Source organism: Phaethon lepturus, unplaced genomic scaffold (assembly GCF_000687285.1).
Source record: "Phaethon lepturus isolate BGI_N335 unplaced genomic scaffold, ASM68728v1 scaffold6024, whole genome shotgun sequence".
NCBI classification, from domain to species: domain Eukaryota; kingdom Metazoa; phylum Chordata; class Aves; order Phaethontiformes; family Phaethontidae; genus Phaethon; species Phaethon lepturus.
The window spans coordinates 1,661-19,384 of record NW_010532550.1 but is presented as its reverse complement, the minus strand read 5'-3'; the positions used below and the strand labels follow the sequence as shown (position 1 = coordinate 19,384).

Here is a 17,724-nt window from a genome sequence, read left to right as displayed (position 1 = left end):
CTTTAAAATGCTATCAAAATATTTGGAGTATCAAAGCTGGTTTTAACATCTATAAAAATACAAATGTAAACTAAATTCCTACAACAGTCTGAGGTTGAACAGTTATTTATCAATGAGTGTAGTTTGATCGCTAAACATCTGCAAATATTTACCTTCCTCTCCCTACATCTAAGAAGGCTTTGCTCTGCAGAACTATCACCATATACCTGCTTTGTTTTTATATTCTTGTGCCCTGTGTACCCACTCTTGGTCACTACCAGAGACAGGAAATTAATCTCATACAGTGTGGCTATTCATATGGATTCACCAAGAGCTTCAGGACACACTGAACACTGCCATTTTATGCCCAGCACGTAACAAGGAACTACTATAACTGCATTGGGAAGTTTCAGTTCTAAAGCTATTTGATATTTTGTTAGGAAAGACTGTACATAAGTACAGAACAGAATCCTTACTCAATATTCCTTTAAAGCAGAAATTACCAGTATTGAAAAGTAGAAATAAAAAACAACAAGAACTCAAAAGATAAAGGAAATTCTGAAATCACAAGTGATAGTACAGGCAATAGTGTACACCATTATTACCTTTAAAGGCTTCAGACATGCAAACAAAATACTCTAGATAATAAATTCCTATATTTTAGCTGATTCATGGTAACCAACCTATTTGCATGCCTGAACTTTTTTTTTTTTTTTACACAATTCCTTGGTTACAGACTGTTTCCATGGTTCACAACTATCTAGGAAAATTGATGGAAATTGATGTTACCTTCATCCATTTCTGCAAGTTGGTGAATACATAAACTTGCCAGCTCATATTTCTTCAACTCCATCAAATACTGTCCCCTGTAACAAAATATTTGTTGGGTGTAATTAGTAAAACTATTTCCAGGCATTTCTTTCAACATGCAAATACTACTGAAATATGTTTTCATTAGTGTAAAAACTGAAAAAGAAAAAATAATGCCTTCCAATAAAAATATCCAAAGTTTTTCTTTTTTTTTTACCCATCAGAAATATCTATCAAATTTTTAATTTTTTCTCTCACATCACAGTACCAAGAAATTATATGCTTACCTCTCTTCAGATTGTAGGAGTTACAAAATTACATTTTCTTTGTATTCCACAGATAGTAATTTTTACAATCTCGAGAACTGCAACAATAATCTTATCAATACTGTCTCTAAAATCCACTGCTGACTGATAGCTGATAGATACATTCTGTTTTCAAGGACAATATTTTGCCTCTTCAGACATTGGCATCAGTATAAGAGGTCACACTAGCCAAACCATACTGACAGACGAGCTGAGAAAAGCCACTCTTAAAATTCGGAAAATACAGTATTATTGACTGGAACATAGTAACTAATTCTCCTAATACATCTGAGAAATAACGTCCTAGCATTTCCTCCTTAGTTCTTACAGCTTTTCAGGGGAGGGAACAGCTTTATGTAGTAATTTATTTTTCAGTCTTGGTAAAGTTCACTACTTCTCACTGGGCTGAAGATGAGGAAGAAGAATAGTTCAAATCTAAATTGGTCTGCACTCAATCCTTCACATTCTTTTACGTTACGTGGATTCTGCAGACAAATCAGTGAAGGACCCATCCACTTGCAGAAAACATTTAAAATTAACAATTTTTTTAAAGTTCAGACTTGCTATTTTTGTGATGGCACCTTTTTACTACTTTTTCCCCAGAAATTACATGTATCTCAAAGAGCAGAATCCTGTATATGAAACAAGGTTCCTCCCTCCAAGGTAACGGTTACAATAGTTGGGTGGTGCTATGCAGATAAAGTTCTTCAGATTTGAAAATACTATGAAAATACTACATTTTTAAAAACTCATTCAGAGCAGGTATCAAAGAATACAAGGGTATCTACCAAAGCATTCCAAATGGAATTTTTTTTAAAAGTGAGATATCTGTGATGTTCTCAACTAATCACTTTCCTACCTTAATATGCAAAGCTGTGATATATTTGGATAAAGATGAATAGCTCGGTTTATATCCTTCACAGCATTTGGCAAATTATGAATCTGTAATTTATAAAGAAAAACAGCAATTTAATTGCCAATATGAACACATATTGGAGTAACTGGAGACACAATTACTATTTCTGTAAATGTGGTTCTGCAGGATGTAATGCCCACATGGACACAACTCACAAGGCACATACGTCCTCTGTAAAGGAGCTCAACATGCTTTTAATAAAGGTCTGAAACATTTACCCTACATAGTTCCATACTCTCCCACAGGGCAGATCCAAACTCCAGACAGTTTCTTTACTTTTCCTAAATCCAAAGAGTCTGGACTACTGGGAAGGAGATTAGGTCATGAGATCCACATGCACATATGTCCTGATGAATCTTCATTGCTGTAATGAATTTGCATTTATTTTTCAAGTGTCTGTGCATGTGGTCCCATTCAGTATGTGTCATATGCTGAAGAGAAAGGAGATCATTACAGTGAAAATCCCAAGAACTGATTCATCCAGCTGGGATAGCTTCTAACTTGAACTCTCATTGAAGAACACTGATGGAATACATGTACTGAGCTTTATTTTATTGCTTTACATTGAAATTAAAAAAAAGGCCAAAAAAGCCCCAAAAAAACAACAGCAAGAAACCTGCAAAAGCAACCTGAGCATTAGTGGATGACCCCCAATATAAACTGTCAGGCACAAGTTCTTAAAAACAGTTTAAAAAAAAAATAGTATGATCAGAGGGATGGAACACCTCTCCTATGAGGACAGGCTGAGAGACTTGTGGTTGTTAAGTCTGGAGAAGAGAAGGGGACATCTTTTTTCAGCCTTCCAATACTTAAAAGGGGCCTATAAGAAAGATGGGGACAAACCTTTTAGCAGGGTCTCTTGCGATAGGACAAGAGGTAATGGCTTTAAACTAAAAGAGGACAGATTTAGACTAGATCTAAGGAAGAAATTTTTCACAATGAGAGTGGTGAAACACAGGAAGAGGTTGCCCAGAGATATGGTAGATGCCCCATCGCTGGAAACATTCAAGGTCAGGTTGGATGGACCTCTGAGCAACCTGATCTAGTTGAAGATCTGAGTTTCCTGAAAAATTAGTATTCTCAAGAAAATTCTGTTTAGAAAACACTGTATTTCAAAAATTTAATTTTATATTTAAAAAATATATATTTTCAAAAAAAAATTTAAATACATTTCAAAAAATTATTAAAGCTCAGATTAGATGTACACTGATGTAGAAAACAAATGATACTTGAAATATTTTGTGTCATTGCATTACATGCCAACAATATTTTACACCTGCAATGTAAATCACGGTGACAAGAGTTACCTGAAACATATAGCTACAAGCAGGTTCTAACATCTGTATAACACCAAGGCATAAGGATTAAAATACTTACAACAACCATAAATATAAATAAAGCTATATTAAGTGGCAAACAAAAGCAAAAGGAATGTATTACCTTATGATATGCTTCTGCTCTGCATACATAGGCTCGAACATTGAGAGGATCAATTGCAATGGCATTAGTAAACTGTCGAATAGCTTCATCGTATCGATTGAGATGCAACAGCAGTATCAAACCAATATTTAGGTAAGCAAAGATGACAGAGCTAAAAACAGATTTTTTTCCTTTTGTTATTGCATGAAATATGTCACTGTATTAACCATAACTTATACAGGCTTCATCTACTTTTATGACATTTACCACACATCTATTTTGTGATCACACTGAGCTAAAGAATTGTAATTGCCAGCAGAGGAGATAGATCATTAAAAAACACCATTTCAGTAGCTTGTGATGTTTGGCTGCACACTAGAGGCTCTCTGATCACCAAAACCAGCACTCCAAATGTGAATTGTGAAGAAATGATGGTAAGACTCTGTCGTAGAAGCTGGACTAGAAATAGGGCTAGCTAGTAATTTTGTATATACTGAATACACTGAGAAATACTGAATTCTTCAACACTAAAAACACACCGTAGTTTTAAAACAATGACAAAGCATACACGTTTTCCATCTAGCCTGCTCCCTTATTTTCTGTCATTACACTTGGCTAGCTGCTAGGCAGACCTGGGTATTCAAGATCTGCAATATCTTGTGCAGCCCACTCTTACAGACTGTTTCTAGGCAAAGTTCAAGAATTCCTATAGCAGAGCCAGGAGAAAAAAGAGCTGAGGGGTCTTTAGGCCTGCCACAGATTGGAATGGAAGACTTTGCTCAAGACAGGACTGTTGAGGTTGCCCAAGGCTGAACAAGAACTCAGTACCTTTAGAGTAAGGTAATTAATGCTGCTAACTGGTATGGGAGGCTTGTTGCATATTGTAAGACCATTTGCATGGCAGGGCTGCTACAGATACAATCTATTTCTGAAGTATTTTCAAGTGGTAGGAAGAAATGCAATTCAGAGAAACCACATCAGGTTCAGTCACCAACTATTAAGGACAACAAACAGCATTTTTTAAAATTTTATTTCAAGGACACCGTTTACCGGCTTTTGCTAAAGAAAACATTGTGGCATTTTCTTTTTTGAGGGATCAAAAAAATAGTTTGACATTTTACCTGCATCGTGAACAGATTCCCTCCCAAAAAGACTAATGAAATTATTATGGCATGAGTAGTCAACTTTAATTAGGACTTCAGTTTCATCTTTTCTCTGCCAAACCTGACTAATACATTTGCCAAGTTGCCATGTAAGGCAAAATAAAATTTAATTTTTAAATAAATTAATAATTATTTTTATTATACTCAGACTATAGTAAATGAGGCAAAAGGTACTAGAAGACAACATTATGTTTTTCTGTGGTTTAATTCCAGTCTATTTGCTGAATAACAGTTCTGGTTCTACTTTCCTTTATTAGTGCTTTTATGCCCCCAGGTAATCAGAATATAAACAACATATATTAAAATTCTCAAGTCCAATCACCTGTCCAAAGCTAGGACACTTTCAAAGTCACAGATTGCAAGTGACCATTGACACTGTTCTGAGTAAACAATCCCACGATGAAGAAAAGAACAGAAATTTTCCCGAGTGTCATTGATGAGCACTGTGGGAGAGGGAGAATAAAAATCAACTGTTCAGATATTCACATATATTTCAGTTACTCCATGCAACTTACTTGCACATTACTTTTTACTCTAGCTTTCTTAGAGTTTTATAAAATATCATAGATAAACCGTAACATAACATATTAGATCATAACAGAAACTGTTCATTGTAGTGTGAAATACCTTCAAGCCATATTCATAATTCTCAGTTAGACCCACTCAAATTGTAAAAAGTGAAGCAGAAAAGCTTAGGAAGCAGAGGCAAAATAGCTGAAGAAAAACAACAGTAGCAAGAGTCAATGTCTAATAGCAAACTTAATAGAAAAGGAGCAAGTTATTACCAAACACTGAACGATAACCATACGTTTCAATATTTGCAGCATGAAATACCTGTGTTATATTGCCATATAGTAATTACTGGTGAATAGTCATTCCTCTTTTTAGTAATAAACATACACACCATTAAAAGAAACAAACAATACCAGAAACACTGAAGTCCTGCACAGCTCTTTTTGGATCAACCTGTCGTAGTATGCAACCTCTGTAGTAGAATGCTAACCAACAAGAAGGGTCTAGATGAACTGCTGCTGCTAAGTCTTGGACTGCTTTTCTATATTGGTGCTGCTTAGCATATGCTCTTCCTCGATACAGCCTAATAAGGAAGAAAGTTGCTCTTTAAATATAATTTCCCTTAGAAAATTATATCTACAGAATGAAGTCATAGTGTGAAGTCATAGACTATTATTCATAATATTAACAGGTTGAATCAAGATTTCTTCCATTGTTCTCGTCATACAACCTTGAAGCAATTATTCAGGAAAAAAAATTGAAAAATAGAATAAACGTTCCATTTTATTTCTGAATTTAATAAAGCAAGTCTGAAGGAACAAAGTCCAGTAATCTATACCATATAATTAGGTCACTGAACTTGCATAAATCAAGTTCATTATAACAGAACCCTGTATCAGCTTTGGGCACCAGAGTTGAATGGAACTCTCTCCAAGTTCCATAGTGTATTGGTGCAGCAGTTTTTGTATAGGAAATACCAAATTTTGTTAAATCTGATTTAAAAGAAAAAATATAAAACTGCCCTCACTACTATTAAAGCTTTCTGAAAACATCCATTCTATTCTTCAATATTTCTTTTAAACAGACAAGTTGATCAAATCAGATCCTGCTATTTTATACTATTCCTCCCTCAAATTTAGGAAGCTAGCAATATATTTAAACAAGATAAATCACAAGCACAGGTGTAAAAGTGTGAATAGACAGCAATGGCTGTAAAATTATTTTATAAATGAAAAATGTAATATGTAAAACATATTTTTGTATTACAGAAGATAGCTTTCACTTATTAAGCAAGCCTTATGCCACATCCCTCTTCTGTGCAGAGTTGTCATGCAAAACAGATACTATTCCTTTTTCAGTCTAACACAGTAAAGTCAGTTCCTCAAGAATTTAAATCACATGCTTAACTCTACAACAAACACAAAGCACTGATATTAATCATACTTACTAGGACTATTCACAGAGCCCACATTATCAACATGTGAGCCTCAATGAACTAGTGGATTTCAGGAAACCAAATGCAGCTTTATGTTACTTCAAGGTTTTATTTCAAAGTAAGAGTTTTAAGGATCATCTGTAAATTACTTTAGCAGCACAGGAACCTAATGTTGTAAGAAAGATTTGCATGATTCTGTGGTTCCCTGCAATGAAGGAGATGGACTGACAGAAGACACACATAGGGGAATCCTTCCCTATCCAATTCTATTCAGTTCGGATGGTAATTAGTTCCAGGATAAGACCTCTAAACTTAGGTGTCTATTTTTAGATATCTACAACATATGTTAGGTGTCTGACTATCCATCCAGTTGATGAAAACCAAGTCAATATAATCCAAGGAGACAAGAGCAATTCAGTTCATCCTAAAATATACACTTACTAGCTGTTCAGTTGAACAGCTCTTCATGCTTTACAGAAGAGTCTATATTCAGTCTACCTAGAGTCTACTACCTGTATTGATTAGAGTCCTTAGTGATAATGGCTGCTCAGACACCTACACTCCATGGATACAGCAAGCTGACACTTAAATTCAGGTATCAATCTGGTATTGAATATCTGTTTTTATTTTTATTTTACATCCATTTTCATGATTAAGAATAAAATATAAAATATAAAAAGAATGTAAATCTTCACAGGAATTATATTAAAAAGAAGACACATTTCATAGTAGAGAAGTCATATAATATTTTTTAGTCTTTGTAATTCAAACATCAAAATTATCATTATAATTCAAAAATAAAGATGCTTCTCATTCATAATTCAAATCTTTCACAGAAAACGTTAATTCAGCATAATGCTAAAACTAGAAGTGTCAAGGCAGCCAATGGAAATTAGGCATAGAACTATGTAATCCTTAAGGACATTCTTCACTTTGAGCCTGTATTTAAATCCAGCTCTTTAGAGCAAAGCACATATGCACGTGCTTAAGTCCAACTGACTCTATATTTGCATTACTCCAGGGGGATCTGAGCACATGGTTCTATGATTAGTTAAATTAAGGTCTAGGGACTAATCCAAAATCATTAAAGCAATACAAAGATTCCCCAATGAATATCACGGCCTAGAAGTCTTCTATTAGACACCTCTTTGGAAATGCAATTGCTTTATTATTGTTTAATGCATGTGCAGTCTTTTACATATTAATATTGTTTTAACAATCCACTTAAAAATTCAAATACTTTTGTCAAACTACATATTCTACCTCGCCTGAGCATCGCTGGGGTCTTCCTTGATCACAGCTGTAAAATCCTGAATAGCTGTAGTCAAAACCGAATGGTCAAAGAAATGTATTCCATGTTTCATAAGGGCATCTGTTCTTTTTGGGTTATACTGAAAACACTATAATGAAAAAAGTAAAGTGGTACATGATGTTATTCCTCATTCTTATTATTTCTAATGATCAAAAGTCTTAACCAAGCATAAAAATAATATATTCTTTTATTCTCAGATTTTCTTTTTTGTTCCTTTGTCTTTAATGCCTATTTTCATTTCCATTAACTGTAAAGTGAAATAAAAAAGGAATTATGCAAGCTTATTAATGGCTGACAATTTGTAAACATTCAGTAATTTATTGAATTAGCTGGCAGGAGTAACAGAAGTTACTTATTTATTTTCATAGCACCTTTTTTTTTTTAAACATCATTTATTTGAAAGGTTATCTGTGCTCCAAGTTACTTACCAGATATATCCAAATACAGTTTATTTTTACTAAAGTTACGTGAAGTTACTACATTACTGTAACAATACAAAAAAGTGAACTTACTTTTGCGTAATCATCCATGGCCAGTAACAGCTGATTTCCCTCAAAATACAGCTCAGCTCTCCTAAAGTAAATGTCATCATCTGTAGGGCTGCATTGTATGGCAGAGCTATAATTGATGATTGCCAGCGCATTATCACCTTGTTTCCTGTAAATTTCAGCCATTGACAGGTATGTATCTGAAACAACCACCCAAAATATAAAAGGCACTATTTGGCAGCCCAAAACAATAAATTGTCTCCTCCTTACAGGGTAATTAACACAAGCAGTAGAAATAGAACAGCAGATTATACAAAAGGTTGGGAAGTCATGTTTTAATTTGAGCAACAGAACTCAAAAGTTTAGAGCTATAGCTCTGTCCCCAGTTGTGTTGCCCATGCAGATGTAAACTGATAGCTCTCACTGGATTCACAGGTAGTAAAAATTTTTGCTCTCTGTAGAGCTCTCTAGAAATGGCCCAACAAGCCATTTAGTGTAGGCCTGTTGATCACAAACAAATATAAAGAGATTTAGTTTAAATGGGCCCACACAATATTTATCCCACTGTATTGGGTCTGGTCAAGATATAGTTAACTCTTTATAACTGCCTATATGGTGCTGTGTTTTGGATTTGTGGCTAAAACAGTGTCGATTACACAACAATGTCTTAGCCCTTGCTGAACAATGCTTGCACAGTATCGAGGTTTTATTTCTTCTTTCCGCCCCCCAACTCTGCCCTCACCCCAGCGAGTAAACTGGGGGTGGGCAAGAAGTTGGGAGGGGACAAAACTGGGGCAGCCGACTTAGGCAGGCCAAAGGGATATTCCATACCATATAACGTCATGCTCAGCAACAAAAAAAATAGGAGTAGAGGAAGAAAGGAGGGGGGATGTTATCTTCCACATGCAACTAAAATTCCCTTTGTTACAATCTGCGACCATTGCCTCCTGTTTTGCTGTGCATCTCTCCTAAGAGTCTGACTCTGTCTTCTCTGTTACCACCCATTATGTAGCTGAGAAGATCTCACTTTGAGCCTTACCTTCTGCAGGCTAAGTAACACATCTCCCTCGGCCTTTCCATATACAACTAGGGCTCCAGACCCTGACCATCTTAACGGCTTTCCAATGGACCCTCTCCGGCTTGTCTCCCTCATACCAGGGGTTGCAAAACTGGGCAAGTATTAGAGGTGAAGCATCACAACCTGGCAGAGGGGAATCACTTTCCCTGACCTGAAGGACCTGTCAAGCGGGTGGTATCTTTCCGGTTTAAGCCCCTCCTTCCCAGTTTAAAGGGCTGACAAGCACAATAGTACACCATCTCCATTACAGGATTATCATCAGCTTTCCACATTAATGAATACAACTTTCATCACTTAGAAACGCAACTTCTTGAAGCTTCTGTCCCAAGCCTTTGAAGATTCATGTCTGTTTCATAATCTTTTTGTAATATGGATAAAACAACTGATGTAAGGTTAAATACATACAAAAACAGTTGCAGAACTAGGGCCAAAGGCAAACAGAGAAAAAATACTATGAAAAAATTAACTGTTGCACTTCAATACTTACCAGCTTTATTTTTGCTCCATTTAGTTATAAAATTCAGGTCAGCCAAAGCAGCAGAAATTCTATCTTGAAAGAGGTAAATCAAATGCCTATGCCAGTAAGCATTAAGCAGTAGTGGTTCTAAGCTTATAGCCTATAAATGAAATAATTAAATAGCTTTATGTTGCAGAAGGAATTTCTCAAATGTGCTAACAATAGTACAGACAAAATGAGAACATTTTTGCACTGAAATTATTTTTACTATTTTTTAAGAAAATTACTAGACTGGCAAACTTTTATTTAACTTATAAATCTGAAAAATTTTACTAATGTCACTTGTCTATTTAAAAGCATCACATACTTACACATATGAGAATCAGAGTCCAAGCTACCAGAATATTCAGCACCAAATATTAATCAGCTGGGATACCACCATGTTTGATGATTTCTTTAAAATAGTTATCTGAACTATTTCTAGAAGTCAGAAATAATTAACCTGTCCCTGTGAAAAACGAATCAGCTTTTCAAACCATGCTGTTATGATTCCTATAGAAAGTACTTAACATTCCCTAACAAAAAATCACTTGACAAATATTATCAGTCAAATAAGATAGTTCACATATGTTCATTATACATATAACACACACTTAACAGCTGTATGGAAATAAATATGGAGACTGATACAAATTGGAGACTGTTCTCCTACAAACAGTAATTCTCAAATTTTGGTCTATAAACTATTCCTAGGATCCACAAACTACATAAGAATTGTGTTCATATATCTTCAAGAGAAAAGTCAGTAAAGTTTTCACTAAAATATGCAACAGCAATGGCAGGCAATTTTGACAGTTGGTATCAGTCCATTGGTCAATGAATCACTTTGCCAGGGTGTGGAATTTTTAGCCTTTCAGATCCTTGACAGTCTAGGGGTGATTTTATCCTTGAAAGTTTGGGGTGAATAAAAAAACCAACAAGATAATCATTGATTTTTTATGAATATGGCAAATTTTCTGGTCAGATAATTTATGATGTTTGAAAGGTAATGTGTACAGATTGAAAGTGCATAAAATAGGTACCTATGTCCCATTAAAAATAAAAAATATATAGGTTTATCCCCAAGAAAAGCATTAACAAAAATGGTATTATAAAACAAAATTTCACCCTAAGACAATATGCATTTTGGGAAAGGCAAACTCTAGAAATAAAGTAAAATCTGAAGGGTGAATCTCACTGCAGGACACGCTGTAAGCCTCCTTAAAATTTGTTGTGTCTTGAGACTGTTAGCTGAAGGGAGTGCAAAAACCAACATGAAGCCAAGCTGGTTTGTACTTCATTGTTTCACTCCTCTGCACATTTCCAAATATTCCAGCTGACTGAGCTTTGCATTTCAGCAAAAGAAATAATATGTACATTATTTAAAGGTGCCTGTTAAGATTGCTTTCAGGGACACTGGCAGATCGACGGCGGTGTTCTCCTACAGAGCAATATCAACACAAAAGATCTGGTTCAATCTTGCATCATCAAGCCCTCCAGTACAAGGATCCTGGACCCCAAAGCAGTTGCTGGGGATTGCTTCTGGAAACACCAAATGCTATCTTGAGACGAGATCTTGGTTAAGGAAAGAATGACACCTTTTGCTGGACAATGTTATATATAGGATGAAGTACTTCACGGTCCCAACCTGGTCATGACTAGCTGTCTGTAATATAGATGCTAAATGACAATGAAAATACCATACCGAAAGTACAACACATGACTTCTCTACCCAGGTTTCACAAACATACAGAACTATACCATTGCTTAAAAAATGCCTTTGAAAGCTTTTACAGCTTCCACATTTATATTATAGAATTTTAAAATATGCTTTTCATTTCTGTTTTTTCAGCAATGTTTTTATTCTGTTTTGGTTGTTTCTTTCTAATTGTGCAGCATCTTGGGCAGAAGTAACAGCAGGTTTGTAGCATTATAAAGGGAACTTGAAAGTGGTGAAAAAATAAACATACATAGAAAAACACTAGTATTATTGAATAAGATCTTAGTGTCAAATGATAGTTTAATTATAAAGAGGAAATACATGACTTGTCAATTTATTTGCTTACTATGCTTTTGCAGAAATTAAAAATGTATTTGTCAGCAGCAAAACTTGAAGCAAAAAATTTTCTGTCCTTTTTGTCTATCCTATCTCCAACTCTACTTAGGAGTGTTGTATTCTGAGAGAGGGTCTCTAAAGAAACATTATAGTGCTTGGAGAACACTAGGGTAAATAACTATAGTTTATTAGGAGCTTGCATCTTCATTCTGGTGGAACTAAACTTGGATCATGCTGTCATACAAAAGTAAAAGGTGGCAGAATTCAGCTAGTTATCAGCTCTCCTGCTTCTAGTTCTCAGGTCTCCTGCTTCTAGTTCTCCACCTGTTGACACTCAGTTAAAAAAAAAAAAAAAAAAAGAAAGAAACAGTGCTTGATAGAAGTAAAACTTGGCATTACACTTACTTTTTCCAAGTCATCCATAGCTGACTTTAACTTGCCTAACTTTCTTTGTATTGCTCCACGCCTGCAGTAGTGAAAAGCTGAAGGATGCTCTTCTGTTTTTATTAGCTCAGTCAGTCGTCTTACTTCTTTTTCTAAATCTCCAATACTAACTGTTGCACCTTCAAGAAGAACAGGCTGTATTAAGTCAACTAGTTCGATTTGTAGATTTACTTCTTCAGAGTCCATTGTCTCAGTTCCTTTTAGTAATTCAACATCCTTCTCAGCAGCAGTCCCACTAGGAGGGAAAGTTTCATCAAACCAGCAGTTCCATATTCCACTGACCCACATGCGAGCAGAAGTTTCTTTTGGAATTCCACCCCTCACTTCTGCAAACTTTTCAAAATCTAACAAGCAAGGGATGCTGGGGCTCTGATATTGTTTGGTTGCTGAAGACACCTTGATACTGAATTTATCATGACTAGGAAGTCTTCCCAGAGATACAGACCTAAGGAAAAATATATAAGAATTAACTAAAGGTTCCAGATACATTAATGATATCAAATTGCAATCTGCCTGTCAGCAACTATTCAAAAATCTGTTGTTAGCTCTTGTTAATGATAAATGTTTATATTATCAACCATTTATCAAAAATCATTATTGAAGCTGCAGGTAAGCAGAACTGTTCTGAATGATTCATGTCCCCAGAATGTTCAGCACTTATTCACAGTTGCATGCTTATTTTCTCCAAAAGTTTCTAACTTTGATTTACAAGGACAATACTAAACCTAAAAAAGGACAATATTTCAGAGTGGACAATTACCAGCATGGCTAAATGATGACCAACTCTAGATGGATTACCATATCAATGGTAGATCCCAATGATATCAGGAAGAGGCCATAAGAATATAAGCAGAAGCACCACCACCCATAGGTGAAAAAAGTACTTGAGTTTACAAGGACCTTTCCAAAATGATAATCTGGAAGAATACATAGCTTCCAAGATGAGAACCTTCACAAATGTTCTCAACATCTGCTTTGAGACATCAAATTGAAAGAAACAGAAGTCTTTAACAGAAACACTTAATCTTTATCACAAATACTAGCCTTGCTAACACAGAAGGGAATACAGAGAAAATATTTTATATATATATATAATACTATGTACCTAATATTTATAATATTTTATACATAAAGAACCTAAAGAAAAAGGGATATTAAATATAATTGTAGCAGGCCCGTGCATGAATGACATGCAAAATAGTGGAGATGAAATCCCCTTGGTTTAGCAAAATTGATATGAAAGCCTTAGACAGCAAAGAACATACAATATCCATGTCTAAAACAAAACTTTGGAAAAAAGCCACCTTCTCCCTTAGTCACAGCTCACTATACCAGTAAATGACACCATTTAAATATCTTTGATTTTTCTTAAGAATAAACATAGTGAAAGATGCCTAAAAGTAGAAAAAAGGAGAAGCTGAATGGAAAACTGGCCTGAAGGACCAGGCCTGAGCATCAGTGTAAGTACAATGTGGACACATATTACAAAATAGTATACACAAAATTCTAGTACACAAAAAGCAAAAGTTAGGGTTCTTTTGCAGGTCACACTTCAAGCATAAGTATTTAAGAAATATCAAAAAAACTAGCAAGAACATTAATTTTTTTTTAATAGTTGAATAATTTCTAAGGTAACCCATATCTGAAGTACATAAATAATAAACATTCACTAGAAAAATATTTAGAGTGATACATGAAAACAAAAGGTAAAAAGCAAACTACTTGTTTGATGTAATCTACAAAGTTCATGGTATAAAGGTTAGTCCAGCCTAGCATTTTGGTTTCCTAAGAATTTAGAACTTCCCCCTTGTCTTTCAGAAGAAAAAGGTTTGACCATTTTAATCATGCATTTATACTTAAATAAAACTTTTTCTGTTGTTGCATGAAGCAACACCATTTCCATTTAAAGTGCAGTATATACTAAACGCCCTAAAGATACCTGAGCAGTATGTATTTTTTCTCTGCATTAAAAAAATATATATTATTCCTAAATAACTAAACTATTATTACTTAATTTCAGAGCAACATTTAATATTTAAAAAGATAAAACCTGTAATTAGATAATACAGCTACAAATTAAAATACATTCTTTAAAAAGTAATACTTGTTAATTAAAAGAAAACCTTTTAAGAATCTTTGGCGGTTGACTTAATTTCTTAATCACAGCTTCTAATTTTCTAGGGTTTATTATTTTCTTTGATTTCTTTGTTTTCTTTCTTCTTGGGAAAACAGTGTATTTAATCCCAGCCTTTTGAGGTCTCTCCATAAGAACAATGTCATTCACACTATCCTCTTGTCCAGTCAAAGTAGTCATTTTCTCTACTGGTATGTCTGTCTGCATTGACAGAGGATCATCACAGATTTGATTCAATAGATGCTTGGCAGGGGAGCTTTCCCCGATCTCTGTCTCAACTTCTGGCTCAGCTATCTGTTGCTTCATAACCTTCAACTCTTTCATGCTGGTTTTGAAATTAGCTGACATATTTAACGTAGTTTCATCTTTGAAAGCAGTCATCTCCAGAGCTGAGACTGATCTTTTAATCAAAATTGTCTGTTAAAAAAAGGAAACAATTTATTTAGAAGTTCACTTGAAATAAGATTTATATATCACATTTTCTTAGTTTTAATAGACTAGATTTTATTTTATATAAAATTTTAAAGAAAAAAAGAGCAACATGGGGACTACACTGCTGAAAAAAATTTATAGTATTTAATGAGAAAAAAAATGTGCATACCTCAGGATATGTGTCCTGAAAAGAGACCTGAAACATTAATTTACAGTCATTTGAAGCTCATAAAGAGCTAAAATCAATCTTCTTTAAAAAATGTCACAAGAAATTTGAATTAAATACCCACAGTCCTTGTAGGAAAGTTGAATTTTAAAATAAAAGATGTATGCCACTGGTCATGACATTTACAAAAAGATGAAATGAGATTTCATGAACTCAGAAGAAAAGACAGGAGGACCCTGTATGATATTTGGAAGTACAACTGCATTATATGGAAAACAGTTAATATCTTAATGTAATTATGCAACCTCATACTTTGTTACCCCCATCCCTGAATTGCCTGACAAAATCAAAATCAAAAGAATAACTGTCACCCTCTGGTGTTTAATTGTTATTCATTATTAAGCAAGTACTATTTGCAATAACAAATGTATTGCTTCTCAGTCTTCTTGTTAATTCCAGTTCACTAACTTGCACTATAACACTAGGCATAACACATCTTTGTCAAAGAAATTAAAGTGCAATTTCATGTGTACTGTCTGAAACTTACAGAGGGGAACACTTGTGAGCAATAAATAAAATAAATGAGAAAATAAATACAGCATTGAATAATTTTAAATAATTTTTAATTATACTTTAAGAAGCACTTTTTCAATGCTTGGTCACAGACATCTGCTAATTACTTAATTTATATATTTATTACAAAGACACCGCATCAGCCTTGAGTTTATTTTAATAACAATTTAAAGCACTCCATTCAAGTAACTTAATATCTATCATTCTTTATCTGTGGTAATCCATTATACCCTGTGAAGTTTTGAAAAGATTAAAAAAGAAATCTCAATGTCACAAGTGTGCTGGTTTTCTTCAGGAAAATTATTATTTTTTTAAAGATCTAAGCTTCATACAGAACTATTAAAAACTGAAACTCAGTGTAAAGCTATCATTTATCACTACGTGTGTCTATCATTAGCTGTCATTCATCACCAAATCAAACAGTTTGACTGCAAATTGCATAAATATTGAATTGTTCCTTGATAAATTCTTTCAATGAACTATGCATAGTTTTGCTAAAGGATTGCTAGCTGAATTCAACAAAACTACTTCTATTTGAACATGAAACTAGTATTTTAAAAACCAAACATCAATGCTTACTTCAAACTGCAAATCTGGTGTTTAAATTATTTTATTTGTCATTGCATACAAACTGCTGCCATGCTTCATGTCCATCTTTAAAATAATATGGTCACAACATTTTACGCAGGTCTTTATGGAGTATCTAGAAGTTTTCAATACATACATACTCCTCAAACTCTTACTTAAAATCAAATTTCTTAATAAAATATTACTTGTATAATGCTATCAAGGTCATCTTTGCACAAGTGTAACATTTGTACAGTTTATTGCTGCTTTATGTATTTTGTGAAACAGCTAGCATAACTTCAATAGCCATAGAAGTACATAGCACTTTACAGATTGGAAACTTAACAATCTTCATGCCCCAGTGTGTCTGAAATCCAGGGACCTGATACCACAAATCTTTACTCAGATATGTTCCACTCATTTCAGGTTAGTTAGAGTACAGGCTACTCACACTTGTCTCTATCCAAATGCCTATAAAGTTAATGGGGTTCTCATTGCAAAGCTATGTTCTCCTATTTAATGTAACCAATCCACTTGAAAAAGACCTTTGAAAATCACTTTTGCATCTAATAGGAAACATTAAGTTCAATTCAGTCCAGTGGAAGAATTTCTTCCACAAAATCACAGTTCAGGAACAAAGTAAGTACAAGTAAATACAAAATCATACCTCTGAGCTCTCACTGTCAGAAAAATCAGGCAAGGATTGGCATCTTCTCAGTAAACTTTTGGTCTATAGATAAAACAAAAACCAAAAGAAGTTTGAATTAGTCTGAGCCTAATATGAATAGAGCTTTCAGATACATTCTGCTTTTAAAAGCAGAGACTGCCAAAAATAGAGCTAATGTGTTACATTAAAAAAAATTTTACTGTAATACACACCAGTCCATAATCATAGAAATCATGATCATCTTGCTCAGCTTCTAACTCTTCTTCATGATCAGTGAAAAATTCTTCAAATACAACATCCTCAATAACATTGCTCTGAAATATCAATATATTTGCGTAATTGAATATGTGCAATACTATATTTTAGTCAGCTATAGAAAACATACTAACATAGTAACAGATAAATAAATAAATACTAGAACATATTTGAGCTAAAGATTTATGATGATCAAAACCAACATCACAGAAGCCATTTATCCTAGGCTTCTGATGGAGCACATTCTTTAACATGATCAAGAATTACATGGGGCAGAGAGCAAAGGAAACTTTTTATTGCTACCTGATTCTCTAATGTTTTTATCTTTAGCTTTGATAATTTGTCAGGTCACAGTAGTCCATATAAGAACACAACTCTCAATTTGGTCACAGTAAGGCTAGGAAATGGGAAACTATATCAGGTTTATTCCTGCTATCAATTAATCCATGCATAAGCGTGCTTTATCTCTTGCACAGGAGTGTGAACTGGTCATAAAATGCTAGTTTTATGGGCATA

The 17,724-nt window shown here is 34.2% G+C and overlaps 1 protein-coding gene across 1 annotated transcript in view; it reads right to left on the bottom strand.

Moving 5' to 3' along the window:
• Positions 1-17,267, bottom strand: part of TTC6 (tetratricopeptide repeat domain 6) — a gene marked incomplete at its 5' end in the record, with an annotated part of 35,649 nt that extends 18,382 nt beyond the window's left edge. Inside the window, 10 exons of the mRNA XM_010284866.1 lie at positions 769-845; positions 1,954-2,036; positions 3,451-3,601; positions 7,804-7,940; positions 8,365-8,540; positions 9,906-10,035; positions 12,376-12,859; positions 14,538-14,965; positions 16,954-17,016; positions 17,166-17,267. Of these exons, the coding sequence (XP_010283168.1) occupies positions 769-845; positions 1,954-2,036; positions 3,451-3,601; positions 7,804-7,940; positions 8,365-8,540; positions 9,906-10,035; positions 12,376-12,859; positions 14,538-14,965; positions 16,954-17,016; positions 17,166-17,267 (1,831 nt within the window). The remainder of the gene's footprint in view (positions 1-768; positions 846-1,953; positions 2,037-3,450; positions 3,602-7,803; positions 7,941-8,364; positions 8,541-9,905; positions 10,036-12,375; positions 12,860-14,537; positions 14,966-16,953; positions 17,017-17,165) is intronic.
• Positions 17,268-17,724: the final 457 nt, after the last annotated feature.